Source organism: Micropterus dolomieu, linkage group LG14, assembly GCF_021292245.1.
Source record: "Micropterus dolomieu isolate WLL.071019.BEF.003 ecotype Adirondacks linkage group LG14, ASM2129224v1, whole genome shotgun sequence".
NCBI classification, from domain to species: Eukaryota; Metazoa; Chordata; class Actinopteri; order Centrarchiformes; family Centrarchidae; genus Micropterus; species Micropterus dolomieu.
In genome coordinates, this window is record NC_060163.1 from 15,155,267 (window position 1) to 15,170,639 (window position 15,373).

The 15,373-nt window shown below is 39.3% G+C and overlaps 1 protein-coding gene across 2 annotated transcripts; it reads left to right on the plus strand.

The window, feature by feature from the left end:
- Positions 1-303: 303 nt before the first annotated feature.
- On the plus strand, positions 304-15,195 carry LOC123983063 (serine/threonine-protein kinase tousled-like 2). Of its 2 annotated transcripts, XM_046069184.1 has the most exons (21): positions 304-811; positions 2,370-2,464; positions 3,953-4,024; positions 4,558-4,630; positions 5,835-5,872; positions 6,083-6,175; positions 8,099-8,206; positions 9,123-9,215; positions 9,718-9,828; positions 10,070-10,206; positions 10,298-10,450; positions 10,950-11,016; positions 11,178-11,275; positions 11,387-11,468; positions 11,736-11,827; positions 11,937-12,026; positions 12,278-12,447; positions 12,657-12,795; positions 12,998-13,109; positions 13,208-13,315; positions 14,173-15,195. In XM_046069184.1, exons 2-21 carry the CDS (start codon positions 2,372-2,374, stop codon positions 14,344-14,346), a joined length of 2,103 nt encoding a protein of 700 aa, XP_045925140.1. In that variant the 5' UTR covers positions 304-811; positions 2,370-2,371; the 3' UTR covers positions 14,347-15,195. The 2 variants fall into 2 exon arrangements, with proteins under 2 accessions (XP_045925140.1, XP_045925141.1); XM_046069185.1 differs by lacking the exon at positions 6,083-6,175.
- Positions 15,196-15,373: the final 178 nt, after the last annotated feature.

The window sequence follows — 15,373 nt, forward strand, 5'->3', positions numbered from 1 at the left end:
AAAAATAAGAAGAAAAAGTAGACATACTTACTTAATTTTTCACACTGTTGTTATTATGCATTAAGCATACTTTAAATAACAACTCTTTAAAATATTGCACAAATACCCAGGATCATTATGTATGCAATAATGCAGGACCTATTGCTGATATTTTACTTTAGTGGTGAAAATTCAATTGGCAAACAATGAACCTGGGACTTCTTGTGGCCCCTTTATGCCTGGGGCCCGGATAGTTACCAACCTTGCCTACAGTATGCTGTCTGCTTTTGGGTGGTTCTGACCTGAAGAGCTTACATTATCTGTTAAACAAGCGCTTAGGAAGCATCACATAAAGCGCTCCCTGGAGCCCCGTGCGGCCCTGCTGCAGGGGGCAATGATCTTTTATTAACAGTGAAAGAATGGAGGCTGAACTTCTCCCGGTGTAAACGCTACATCGCTCGATAATGACAGTAGAAAGACCGAGTGAACTAGAAATGTAACAACACTTGTAAAGAAGCTCCAGAGCATTGACAGCTCCAGGTTTGCCCGTGCAGGGGCTCCGAGACGGACGAGGAAACCCCGAGGATCAGGGCCTCCTGTCCGGATGACACCAGCAGGAGCCAGCCTCACCGCTCTCCTTAGCTAGCATTAGCTAAGCTACCAAATGTCTTCCCTGTATTTGAAATAATTGCAAATGGAGAACTTAATTCGAACAACTTTATTTGAGGTGCGTGGGACTGGGAGTTGTTAAGGAGTTTGCTGTCGCCGGATGGACGGACAACATACTTTCTAGGACTGTGAGTGGCTGTGAAAACTGCGAAAGGTTCTCCAGGTGAGACTTATGTTGCAGCTAATGTTAACGTTAGCTTGCTAATATAGATAACTTAACGCTAGCTAGGCAAGGTAACCTACCATGTTGCCTTAGCTGTTATTTAGTCATCATAACGTACTAGCTAAAATTGATCACATTTATTACATTACTATAAATTGGTACTTGCCAGTGCACGCCTTTCTTTTCTAAAATGTTTGCAAGAGTTTGCATTTTGCAAGTAACGTTAAGTTAATAGCTTTTCCCAAATGCTAACAAGCTCATTAGCGTTAGCCGAGTTTGGCTTCAACGTTGGTCAACATCTTCTTGTCAGTCAATAACAACACCGTTGTTCCACCAACTGCCATGAAGTCAATTTAGTTGAAACAGTTATTTAACTTAAATAAAGTTGAGCCTATCGTTTGTCATGAAAGCTGAGATGAAGCTACGTAATATTTCTTGCTAGGTAACGTTTGCTGGATGGTTTTGATGTGCTTGTTGGGTAAAATTAACTCGCTAACGTTGGGTGTCTGGACAAAACTGTAATGTTTACTATTTGTTTGTGAAACGTTATTTAGTTTGGTTTTGAGTTACTGTCATCACTATGAAACATCGATCATGTGCTCTTCTATCGCTAGTTGATGGATACCTTGTCAGGTAGGAGTTTCTAATGGCAAAGGGAAGTCGCGCCCTGCCATTTCATATGGTTATAACCATTTAAAAGAAGGGGAGAACCTCAGATATATTTTTGGTCTCTCTGCCTTATTGTCTTTCAGATATAGCTGCTAAATTTGTATTTGGTGCAACTGGTGAAATGATGAACTTCACAGGAAATAATAGACATTAATGACCAACAGTATATATGCACCACAGTCTGTCAGCTTCAGCAGCTTTGTACTGCTAGTCCAGTTGTTTAAGTTAACCATAAAACTACTACTATAAAGTTTCTAAATTCTGCTAGGTGTCTGTCTTGCCTGTCAACTCTTGTTACTTCAAGAGGCAATGTAGGAGAATATTTCTGTGAAAGATTGTTTTTCTTTCTTTCACATAATGAAATTGTGATTAGTCATTGAAATTGGTTCCTCGGGAAAAGACAATAAGCTCAGAAACACAGCTACCAAAGAAAGTTTGCTTCATGTCAGTTTGAGCACTGGTTCACTTTGGACAGTGGCCTGTCAAATGTACTGATCCAACATAGGCCCAGGCTCACAAGCAGGGTGCACAATTTACTTTTTTGTCCACCAGCCAGGTGGCTAGTGAATGTTCATAACATGCCAGCCATTCAGTAGAATACCACTGTTTTTTTCTGGCTGGTGTGTGAAGCAAATCTACCAGCCACTTGCATATTATACCAGTATTTGGCTAGTGGCTGGTGCAGCTGTGTTGAAAGGTATTAGATTGTGCTGATCAGACCTCAGAATTGACTAGATTGTTACCTGCCCCAATAAGAAATAATATTTTACATGCATTGTTAGTGGGTGCCAATGTGCCACTCCCTGCTTATTCGTGTGTGGCAATAACCCAACCCAGCTAGTCCACATAAGTAAAATAAATCTTTTATTGTTTGTGTCTCTCTTTCTAGGCATGATGGAAGGACTTCATAGCCAGGCTATAAGCCTTGACCCCCGCAGGCAGGAACTGCTTGAGGCTCGCTTCACTGGAGGTGGTGTGACCAAGGTTGGCAGATCTTAATAGCATAATAGTTTTTTTGTTGCTCACAATGTTCAGCTTTTCTGCATACAGATTGCTCATGAAGGTGTTGCATGTTAGATACAATGTAATGAAAGTTCATTTGAATTTATCTTGTTGTTGAGACATTTTGTTTGGAAAACAAAATGGCTACTTTTTTTTAGCCCTGCTGAAATAAATGTGGAGATACAATAGAGTAGCTCCCAGTTTTCCTGCAGGCAAAACATCCCACAACCCGAGCAATCGGTCAGCTCTCATATGTCAGCCCTTCGGTGTAGAAAAGCAGGGAAGTCTCCTCTATTTTCAGTATTGACTGATGCTCTGTGTTCAGGAGTTTGCCCCAGTGGAATGATCCTGCCTCCCTGAACTAAAGCTAAAACAAGCCAAGCTCTGTCTTGGCTGACATGGGAGCTGGCCAGCAGCTCTTTGTGTTAGAGGAGACTAGTGACACTGAAATAGCACTGCAGCTGAAGCTCACAGCATAGCCCGCGTGCTATACTGCAACCCTGCTGATGAACTGGGTATTACTGTTTGTAGGTGCGCATTTTAGAAAATGGCAACCCCTTAGAAAGCAATCGCTATCATTCATGCTCCGGCCTATAGTGTGCTCTGAAATAAATTGTCAGGCCTGCTCACTGTGGTATTAGAGTGTTTATGATTTAAGTCATTACAGTGAAGATGTGCAGGGTACATGGTAAAATATTCTTGGTTGTTTGTGTGACCTTGAGCAGCAGAAAACCAGCAGGCCTTAAAAGCATTAGCCTTCTGCTCCAATTAGCCTGCTTTTTCTTCTCATCAGGCTGTATGGCTGGCCATGTATGGTATGCATGACACCAACAACTGATACTAATTATTACCACAATTAATTTTAAAGCTCTAACTTTTAGATGCATGTTAAATTATTATTATGAAATCATTACAAAAATATGATGCAAGGAGTGGAAAGAAAATAATGTCACGCATCAGTGTAAAAGGTTTTCAGATTTGAAGTAACTTGTATTACAATTGTACACAAAGGTTGGTTATATATTGAAGTTCAATGCCAATTAGTATAAGAAAGATAGATGTGTAAATCTGCATTGTGATTCAATTAAATTTTATTTATATAATGCCAATTCATCTTAAAAGTTATCTCATTGCACCTTTCATATAGAGCAGGTCTAGACCGTACTTTTTGTAGTATTATTTACGGAGACCCAACAATTCCCACCATGAGCAAGCACTTGGTGACAGAGGTAAGGAAAAACTCATTTTGATGTGAGTTTACGTGCATGAAAATGTCAGACCACAAGAGAGGCCACCATCCTTCATTGGTGTATATGTGTACACCTTCCCCATTTTAGTAAAGAACAGAATAAGTCATTTTTACTAGATATTGCCATGTCAATAATTTCCATTTCTAAATCACAATAGTCTACTTATAAGAGTAGCACATGACTAATCAGTCAAGTCTAATGTGTGTGTTCTGTTTTCCAGAGTTCAGCCAACAGCGAATCATCCAACCAGTCACTGTGCAGTGCCGGATCACTCAGTGACAAGGAACTGGAGGTTGGTTGGGGGAGAGAGTCAATCAAAATTGCCTGGCTTTTAATTTGATTGTTAGTGATTTGGACAAATGGCCAAGTATTTTCTATACAGTGGTGCAGGCTAAGGATACAGTGCAAGAGACACCATAAACACCAGAGGGCAATTCAGGTTATGTGAAAGGCATGTCTTGGGATTTGTGGAGAAAAATGGTGCAGCTGGAGGAACCCCACACAAACACATGGCAAACCGCTCACAGAAAGAACCAAGGAAAAGGGCAAAGCAATGAGCCAGCATGGCGAATTTCTAAATTTAGCTTTGCATAATTCAGAATAATACATAATAAAGTTTACAAAATACTGAACACAGAAAAAATGCTGCTGTTAATCTAATTACTTTATATTATTGTTATATTTTAGCAGAGCGTGCAGTTATTCCCATATAATTTAAAGGCTCAATTTAGTCAATTAAGTTTATTTACCATTATGTTAATGTGGTTAATGGAATAAACTTAATGGAGTAAAATCTAAGCTGTGCTGCTCTTCTGCTTATGTCAGACACCAGAGAAGAAGACCAATGACCAGAGAAGCAGGAAGAGAAAAGGAGACATTTATGACAGCAACAGCCAGGGTAAGTCCTTCCTCCTTAATGACAGAGCTCCTTTGTTGGCACTTTCCAATAGAAACCACTCCTTTTATTCAGAAATGTTCAGTTGCCCTGGGTTTCTCTCTCATCACTGCTTTGGCAGTGAATTTGGAAAAACTTAGTTGTAAAAATATAATATAATATATTAATTAATTATTAATATAATAATTATATGGCATTTCTTGGTTAGCCATTCTTATGCTTTAATGTAATTTAAATGTATATGCTTAAAAACATACAGATGCATCTAACAAAAATTAGAACGTCGTGGAAAGGTTAATTTTCTTCCATAATTGAATGAAACTTTCATATATTTTATATTCATTACAGATGAAGTTAAATATTTCAAGCTTGTTTTAATCTTGATGATGACAGCTTACAGCTCATGGAAATTAAAACTCCAGTGTCTCAAAGGCTACCTTCAAACTGCAGGCCTTAATGCTCAATACTGATATTTTTTCCCAGATCCGATTTTTTTTGTTTGACAGTTCACATTATTGTTTAAATGTGGCCCATATCAGACTCCAGTGTGTACTGTCCGCGGCCTGAAAGTGACCCGCATGGGTCAAGAATAACATGACGTCACACGCTGCACGCTGCTGTAGGCTACAGAAGTAAACAAGGAGCAACAGAGGACAGCTCTGGTTATCTCACAGGAGACTCCTGTTTTCATTGTCCTCTCACGGGTCACATTTCTCCCGAATTATGTCTACAGCAGAACTGTGACAACAGCTGCTCTAGAGTGACGTCAAAGTCGCATCAATTCCCACCTGAGAGTCAAGACTCAGGTCTCATTTAAAAAGATCCTGTCTGTATTGGATTTGGACCATATATGAAAGTGGTCCAAATGCGAACTGGAAGAGATCAGATTCCATGTCACTGTTCAAAAGATCAGATCTGAGTCACATATGAGCAAAAAAATCTGATTTGGGTCACTGTGGCCTGCAGTCTGAATGTAGCCTAAATGTATTAGAATTTAAAATACAGAAATGTCGTCCAGAGAAGAGCTCTAATCAGCTAATTAACTTAAAACACCTGCGAAGGTTTCCTAAGCCTTTAATCTCTGTCTGGTTCTGGTCACAATAAACTTCTCCTTGATATTCAAATTGGTGACGCACCTGTAGTATAGGATCAAATGATTAAATGTTCTTACTTCTTATACCTGTCCTGTTTGTTTGTTTGTATTTAGGAAAAGGGAGAGGGCACAAAATAAGTGATTATTTTGAGGTGAGTACAAACTGACATCCTATGCCTTCTTTTTGCATTCTAGCCACTTTCCTGTGCATTATTTCAAAACACTCTCCACACTTTAGTGTTCTGTCTTCACCCTCATGTTCTGACTTTGCCAGTGTGGTCCTTCATCATATTCGTCTTAAATAACAACTCTGTCTCTTTCTTTCTGTCTTGTTTACACTCTGTCACCTGCCCTGTGACCAGTTTGCTGGTAGCAGTGGCTCTGGCACCAGTCCCGCCCGGGGCATCCCCATACTGGTGCGCTCCTCTCCACAGCACTCACTGTCTAATCCACTGGTGAGCACCAACATCCATCTCCATAGTGCTTCTCCTGCTTTAGCTGTCTTTCCTCAGTTGTCTTACTGTTGGTTACAGTGTTAAATTCATCTATTGGTTATGTGGGTCTTTGGCTATTTTCTCTTAACATCAGTTAATTAGACAAAGTTGGTGATGCATGGAGATCAATAAGATTCAGTTTAGTCTATTTTGCCAAAGTCTAATTTATTTGGGGGTAAATAGACATGTGTTTGTCTAGATCAGTTCAACCAGTGGAAGTAACAAAACACTCCTTTACCCAGTGAGTTTTTAAAGATTTAGTTACTGAGATGTTTCCTTTTTAGTTTCAATTCAGTGGGAAGTGGAAACAAGTACAAAATGGAGTGAGTCTTATTGTGTGCGTTAGTTGTACTAGAAGGATGGAAGGATCAAGTGAAAGAAACTGTAGCTAATGTTTTCAATGCTGGTGTTGTCATGTTTCCGGATGTTGTTTTTGTTGTAGGCAGATAGCAGTACAGGAGGACCATGTGTACATTATGTAAAATTGGTGCCTTGTAGTGGTTGTTGATGACAGTGTCATTTATTTAGTCACTGGAATAATGAAGCTTCTGTTTAAGAATTTCTTCACCTGCCATTGTCATTCATCTTGTGTTAAGATAACATCTTTCCTTCTCACATCTACAAAACCTTGTTCACCACCTACCAAATGGCATATAAACATAAAGTGACTGCAGGATTAGCTGGAATCTAAAGCTTGATTAGTTGAAATGTATGGCTTTCACAACTCACTTTCCGGTTCAAACTCTCTGCCCCAAACATATGTAACCATTTTAATTGTTATTGGGCATTCAGACAAGTTTGTAGGCTGATCAGACACCAAAACACTGACTGCGCAGCAGTTAGTACTATGAGACATGATTTTACAACTCAAGAAAGTCATCGCGGCAGGAATCATTTTTTACTTGGTTGCAACGTGTACAAGCTAAACAGTAGAATTTCCTTGTTCACTTTACAAAGTAATCAATTAGGAATGTGTGGTTGCATGTATTTGATTGGCCATGTGATTGGTTGCATGTATGTTGCCCATTGAAGTTACATTTTGTTGCAGCAACAACAATGACCCAAAAGTTTTCAGCCACAGCTAAAAAATTAATGAGGGCTGCGTTTTTTCCCCACACAGTGCTAATGTGGTTCTAAACAGAGCTTTAATAATGGTTAATAGAACTATGAAATTTTAACATTGCCAAAGTGCTTATTTGAAAATATAACTAAATAACTGATTACTTAAATTTCAAAACGAATGCGTTACATTACTCATTACAACAAAAAAATAATCTGAATTCTCTTTGAAGTGCTACTTTGTAGCGTGTTACCCCCAACGCGGTTGGGTGGTGTTGTCAATCTCTAATTAGCATGATTACTTTGTGTGCAGAGATAGTAGTAATGTATTGTTTGAGTAGTCTATCAGTTGTATGTACCATAGTTTTTCAAGAATTCTCCTGGGAAACAGCAGGTTTGAATTTGGTTTATGAAAGACCAGCATAGTGAAAGAAATACAGATCTTACTAAGTGTGGCAATGTCATACCATTTTGTTGTTGTACTGCAAACTTACTGGAAATATTAACTTTTGGATGCAGTTTGTTTTTATTAGTAATAGACATTGTAAAATACATTTGTGAACTGGTAAGATTTAAAAATAAGAATGATAGACATGAAACAATATTTCTATCCAATTAGTGTAACATCAAATCCTGTAGATTTTTGTGTTCATTTACAGGAAAAAATATATCCCCCTTCATATCTACACTATTTTTTCCTTTTATTTAAATATTTTTTCAACTATGTTGTAATCTCGCTATGCAGTATTATGTATTACATAATTTTTTAATTTTTTAATTTTACCCCCCTGTGCCTGTCTCTTTTTCGGTCTCTCTGGGATGCAGTTTCAGCACGGCAGTCCTTCGTCCACAGGCTCAGCCCACACAGACTCTTCATCTTGCAGCTCTGTGAAAACAGCCCCCACACACTCCTGCTCACACAAAGCAATCCAGGTGACTGGCCGACTGACCTTAAACTCTACTTCACACCAACTTTCTACTTAAGCATATTTTCACTCACGGGCGGCGCGGTGATGCAGTGGTTAGCACTGTTGCCTCACAGCAAGAAGGTTGTGGGTTCAAACCCCGGTTGTCCCGGCCTTTCTGTGTGGAATTTGCATGTTCTCCCCGTGTCAGCGTGGGTTCTCTCCGGGAAGTTCCTCCCGCCATCCAAAGACATGCAGGCTAGGTTGATTGGTGTCTCTAAATTGCCCTTAGGTGTGAATGACGATGGATGGATATTGGGTTCAGAGGGCAATTTGCATCTGGCTCAGCTCTGACATTTACTTTTTACAAGCTTTGATTTTCTCTATACTGTAGCTGGTGTTTGATTTTATTATTGTTATTGTATGAGTAAGCACATCGTGAGCAATGTACAATCCTGAGTCAAATTCCTCGAATGTGTACACATACCTGGCAAATCTGATTCTGATTTTGTTTGTTTATTTTGCATGGTTGAAAAGTGGATTTTGTTATACAGTCTTCAGAATAATCTTCTTTAGAAAAAGTGTCATCTCAGCCCCCATTAGTTGAGTTTGACAAAATGTGTACGGATGGATGTAACTTCACACCTTGTTCTAAACGTGGATGTTAGAATTAAATGTCAAACTTTTAAAAGCCCTTCTACCCACACTGCAGTTTATCTGACATTACTTGCAACACGCACCCAGCTACTTACACTAATTGGCCTACTTAAAGGTCAACATTTTGCATTTCATTTTACATCTAATATCCAAGACACCAACGTGTCTGATTTTTATCAATTTAAAGTGATGTTTTATTACTGAATGGCCCAAGGGGTGTCTGCATCATTTGAGTGGAATGAGATGTTAACTGTTGGCTTGTTGTTGTCTTTGCCCTCCTTCCTCAGTCAGAACTGACGCTGCTGAAACTGACAGCACTGGAGAGGGACAAGAACTCTGACCTGGAGAAGAAAGAGGGGAGGATAGACGACCTGCTGAGGGTAAGATGAGTTCAGTTTGAATGTAGTTTGGAGCATTTTAAACATCTGAAAGGAGAAGGGAATGATGATGGAAGCTAGCTATTTTATTCCTCATAAAATGTTGTACTTTGAAATGCCTCAGAAATTGATATTTTAGTTGACTGACTAATGTCACACACAGTCAAGGATATGTCTAAATTTAAATGCATTTATTATTATTCACAAATGTCTGACTTTACAATCTTTATATATCATATCTTATCTTATCATTTATATCTTATTAAAGTGTGCCACCACTTGTCACAACAACCCCAGTATTAACCTGCACCAGTCTGGTTGCAGCTCATCATGAAGGATGTGCTCGTTAACTTTCAAATGCCATCGTTGCTTAAATTACATTTGGTGTAAATGTCAGCAAACCAAGCTGACACGCTGATAGTTGTTGCGTCGTGTCACGAAACTGCCTTGAATCCTTGATGTAATAAGAATTAGACGTCAAGAGTGATGATGTATGTTCTGGCAGGCTAACTGTGACTTGAGGCGGCAGGTAGATGAACAGCAGAAGATGCTGGAGCGCTACAAGGAACGGCTTAACAAGTGTGTGACCATGAGCAAGAAGCTCCTTATTGAGAAGGTAGGTGTACAAATATGTTCGCTTGAGAGAGTCAGCTTGTCTTACTTTGTTAAAGTTAAATGGTAATTTGGTTTTAACAATGTGGAAACCAAAACTATTACCTTTTTTATTATTGAGCACTTGACTCACTCCAACAAGTGTTTCATGGTAATTACGGTGGACATCAACAGTACTGTTATGTTATTTACATCCTCCGAATAAAGCCAAGTGTGCACAATTTTCAATTAATCTCTTTTTTTAGTCAAAGCAAGAGAAGATGGCTTGCAGGGACAAGAGCATGCAGGACCGCCTGCGTCTGGGCCATTTCACCACCGTACGACATGGAGCCTCCTTCACTGAGCAGTGGACAGATGGATATGCCTTCCAGACACTCATCAAGTCAGCATGCAAATAGGCACAAACATATGTTTGCATTTTGTTCGATCTGCATACCGGAATGTTCACACTAGATTTTTCTTATGTGTTGTAGGCAGCAAGAGCGAGTCAACTTGCAGCGGGAGGACATTGAGAGGCAGAGAAAGCTGCTGGGAAAGAGGAAACCTCCCTCCATGGCTCAGACACCCCCACTCAGCCTTGAACAGAACAAACGAAAAAGCAGGAGCAATGGCCAGGAGAATGAAGCGTAAGATTACAAACAAGAAATAAATTACTTCACACAGTAGATGTTTTACATAGACAAAGTATACACTATGGCAGAAATTAACACTGCAATGTATTGCTGCAGTTTTCTGAACTTATTTAGTTGTCCTGGCTGAGTGGCGTTAATGTAATTTCTTAACCGCTTTTGGACTGTTTGTTTGGTCAGTTTTGTTGTTTTATTGTTTCATTCAAAAGCAATTATTCTAAAATATATCGTGATAGTAATAAATAGTAATATAGTGTTGATTTGGACACATGAAGCTTTATTTTAACAGTAGAATATCAAATTAACACAAAATCTGATTGTAAAATTTTGTAAGAATATTTAGTCAGACTTGACTATCTATAATAACCCTTGGTTCAAATTGTGTCTTTGGCATTTTATATGAAGTAAGTGTGTAGCTAATTTAGTTTTTCTCACAAGCTGACCTGTTTACATTGTTATAAATTACAAGCTACTGCTTTTGCTTTATCTCATGCAGGTTGTCACTGGCAGAATATCATGAGCAAGAGGAGATTTTCAAACTTCGAATTGGCTATCTAAAAAAGGTACCAGTTTACCACTTAAAGTTTACTACTCTTTTTTGTTTTCTTGCTATTTGTTCCTGGGACCTGTTACTACCTAGTGGCCTATATACTTGGTACTGTTGTTACTTGTTCCTGTTAATCAAGGGTTGATGTAGATGACACATTTGTGTGATTGAATGCAGGAAGAAGCAGAAATCCAGGCAGAGCTGGAGCATTTGGAGCGAGTAAGAAACCTGCACATTCGGGAGCTGAAGAGAATCCATAACGAGGACAGCTCGCAGTATGTATTATCTCAGCCTAATGTACAACACACAAGTTCTGCACTGTGCGTTTAATTTCAAACAATGCTGTTTGAAAAAGCCAAATGATTTAAGAAAGTGTTCTTCTACAGATTTAAAGACCACCCCACGCTCAACGACAGATATCTGCTGTTACATTTACTTGGAAGAGGTGGCTTTAGTGAAGTTTTTAAGGTAAGCATGTGCCAATTAGTTGGCTTCCATACATGGGAACCACTTTATAATCTTTTTTATTATTATTATTATTTTATTATAACTATGCTGGGTCATTTTGAATAACATAAGGCAAGGGCACTTCACTTGTCAGGGTGGTATTGTAGTGAGACTTGCAACACTCTTCTATCCTGTAAATGGCTCCCACACATTCAGTGTAACTTTCTGTTTAGAGAAGGCTACTCCAACTTTGTGTGTTGATGTGTAATGTTTTGTTTTGTTTTGCAGGCTTTTGATTTGACAGAGCAAAGGTATGTGGCCATTAAAATTCATCAACTCAACAAGAACTGGAGAGAAGAAAAGAAGCAAAACTACCACAAGTAAGTTTGACCCTCTGTTACATCGTGGACATTCAGGCTTAAAACTATCTTTGAATGTTCGTATTTGTGATGCTTTTAAAAAGTTACAAAATGGTTAATGTCTTTTCAGACACGCCTGTAGAGAGTACAGAATCCACAAAGAACTTGACCACCCCAGAATAGTCAAACTCTATGACTATTTCTCACTCGACACAGACTCGTAAGTGAATCCTTCTACATAATACAAATATATAAGTTGTACGTGCCACGTTTAAGTGCTAAACATCACGTAGTGCTGAAAAGCAGGCAAAGTCTTTAAAGCGACTGTAATCGATATTTTTATAATAACAATGTATAAAATGACAATGTGAAAGGGGTTGCTGGTAGGGATGAACCTATAGAGAAATATCTGCAGCTGCAGTTATCTGTACTGAAAACTTCCCAAATTATCTGTTGTATTACCTCCTGTAGGTTCTGCACAGTGCTGGAGTACTGTGAAGGCAATGATCTGGACTTTTACTTGAAGCAGAATAAACTGATGACTGAGAAGGAGGGCCGCTCTATTGTTATGCAGATTGTCAACGCCCTCAAATACCTCAACCAGATTCGCCCACCCATCATCCACTATGATCTCAAGCCCGGTATTCTCACAGTTTTAGTTTGTCATGTTGTGACCCCCCCTTTAGTTACAGAAGAGAGAAATACTGCACTACTGTACCAAATTTGGTAGTTACTAGTGCAGTGCCCATTCACAGAGGCTGATGTGACGCCTCCCTGCGCTTTTTGTTCAAAGGCTGTTTACAGTCATGTTTGCAATATTTACATTTGCTGTTTACTGCTCTGATCTTAGGAAACATCCTGTTGGTGAATGGCACAGCTTGTGGAGAGATTAAGATCACTGACTTTGGCCTGTCCAAGATCATGGACGATGACAGCTACAACTCTACAGATGGCATGGAGCTGACCTCACAAGGAGCAGGGACCTACTGGTACATAGAAGCACATTTCACTGTGTATAATAACCAAGCAACAAATATGGCTTCACAAGTTTTTAGCAGAGGAGCAGTATTTTGAGGGAAATGTTGTAATGTGCAAACTGAATCTCCTCTTCTTTCAGAAAATTGTGTAAATGAGTACAGATGTTAAGAGAGTAAACCTATTTCAGTCTCATTGTGATTTTGTGGCTTACAGGTACCTGCCTCCTGAGTGCTTTGTGGTGGGCAAGGAGCCCCCCAAAATTTCCAACAAGGTGGATGTTTGGTCAGTAGGGGTCATCTTCTACCAATGCTTATATGGACGCAAGGTAACCACTAACCTGCATTCTTTCACGAGGATTTCTCTTTAAGTCCGTGTGAGGAAAAATGAAAGTAAGCTGTCTGTCTCGCTTTTGTATTTTTCCAGCCGTTCGGTCATAACCAGTCGCAGCAGGATATCCTTCAAGAAAACACCATATTAAAAGCCACTGATGTGCAGTTTCCCCCCAAACCTGTGGTCACCACAGAAGCAAAGGTGTAGTACTCATGTCTTGTCAGCTATAAACTGCACTGCACTGTTCCCATCAAACTTTATACATGTATACAGTATCGCTCACTCAATCACTCATGAAATGGTATTCTCACTTGAGATACACTTCCTGCTCAAACAGGATGTTGGGGTTTAATACAATAGTAAGGGATCCTTTGAGGCTTTTTGATTTGATATAAGGGACAGAGGGGGGTAGTCCAGGATTGGGTCACAAGTAAAGCATCACTGTTGTTCAGAATTGTCAATTTATAGGGTCTGTAAGCACATAAAGTAGAGCTGCAACAATTAGTCAATGATACGATTAGTTGTAAACTATAAAATTAATCACCAAATATTTTTGATTCATTGTTCTGAGTAATTCTTTAAAGGGGGGGAAAAGGCAAAATTCTCTGATTCCAGTCTCTTAAATGTGAAAAATTTCTGTTTTTTGCTGCTCTATGCAAGTAAACTAATTATCTTCGAGTTGTTGACAAAACACGACATTTGAGGACATCATGGTTGACATTTTTCACCATTTTCTGACATTTTATGGACCAAACAAGATAATAGAGAAAATGATTTTCAGATTAATCAATAATGAAAATAATCATTAGCAGCCTTAATGTAGAGTGCCATAAGCAGCTAGTGATTTAAGGCTATCTGTTTAGATATATAGTGTTTGGAAGGAACTTGACCCAACATTTGTAATGGGCAGGGCACAAAAGTAAATCAAGAGTTTATTATGCGAATATGTGGAGGGAAAAAAAGGTATGAGCAGAACAGCAAGTAGCCCAAGAAAGGGAAAAAAGTGGAAGTAGGTCCAGAAATAATCAGTCAGTTTTGTCCCCCTTGTCCCTTCATAGGCATTCATTCGACGTTGCCTGGCTTATCACAAGGAGGACCGTGTGGATGTGCTACAGTTGGCCAGTGACCCCTTCCTAATGCCACACATTCGCAAAGCCCTGGGCAGCAGCACACCCCTGGCACCTCCTCTTCCCTCCACCTCCAGCTGCTACAGCAGCAGTGCCTCCGACTGAAGCAAGCTGAATGAAAGTGGAATTAAACCCCAGTGAGGACAAACCACAGAGACGTGGCTCACTTGATGAAACTTCTCCTTTGCTTTCTTGATTGCGGGAGAGTAGAGGGCATGATGAGATGTAGGGATCCTAAAAGAGTGGATGGAACCAAAATTGATGGATGACACCGTGATGTAGTTGTAAATGTGCCTACCACCATCATCCAAGTGGTAAAAATGAAGTGCCAGACTCTGGCTGTGGGCTCAGTAGAACCCAAAGATTTGCCCATATGCATGCACTAACACTTTGGCTCATTTCAAGGGGCTTTTTTACATGATAAACCGAAAAAAGCACCTGAAAAATTGCACAACTGACCGGCCGAGATGTATGCATGTGTGGAAGGTCACCTGCCTACTGTGGAAGGTTTTGAAGAAGCGTTAGACATTTCATCGCATTCTCCTTGAAATGCGTCATCTATAACTATTTTGCAGAACTACAGTGGTCAGTTTATCCCTATAGGTTTGAACCTGGGACTTTTAAGAAGGGCTTCTACAAGTAATAAGGAACGACTGATGACCAAAGTTCAAGGCCTGCCTTGTTGATACGGCACTATGCGAGGTACATATGACTTGACACAGAAGAGGGATGATTCTGGAAAGAGTAACTGGTTTTGACCTATTTTAAATATTTTACTGGATAAGTGGAAGTCAGCTTATTATTTTAATTGTTAAGTCCATATTTTTCCATTAATCCGATCCCCTGTAATGTTTTTGTTAACCTGATAGGGGGGCTGACTATGAGTGAGTGTTGTAATGAGTTAAGATTCAACAGAAATACTTATGAAACCATTAAAAAAAATAATTTGGTTAACTGTGGTGTCTCAATTGATTTGGGGAAATCAGTGGTCAAATAATACAAAGATACTTTGAGGTGCACTGTTTTTTTGACCAAGAGTATTAATTTATGCCATTGTCATTAGTATACCATGAAGCATTAATACTTGTGTCAAATACATTGAATCTATAAGAAAGACTCTCCACACTAGACA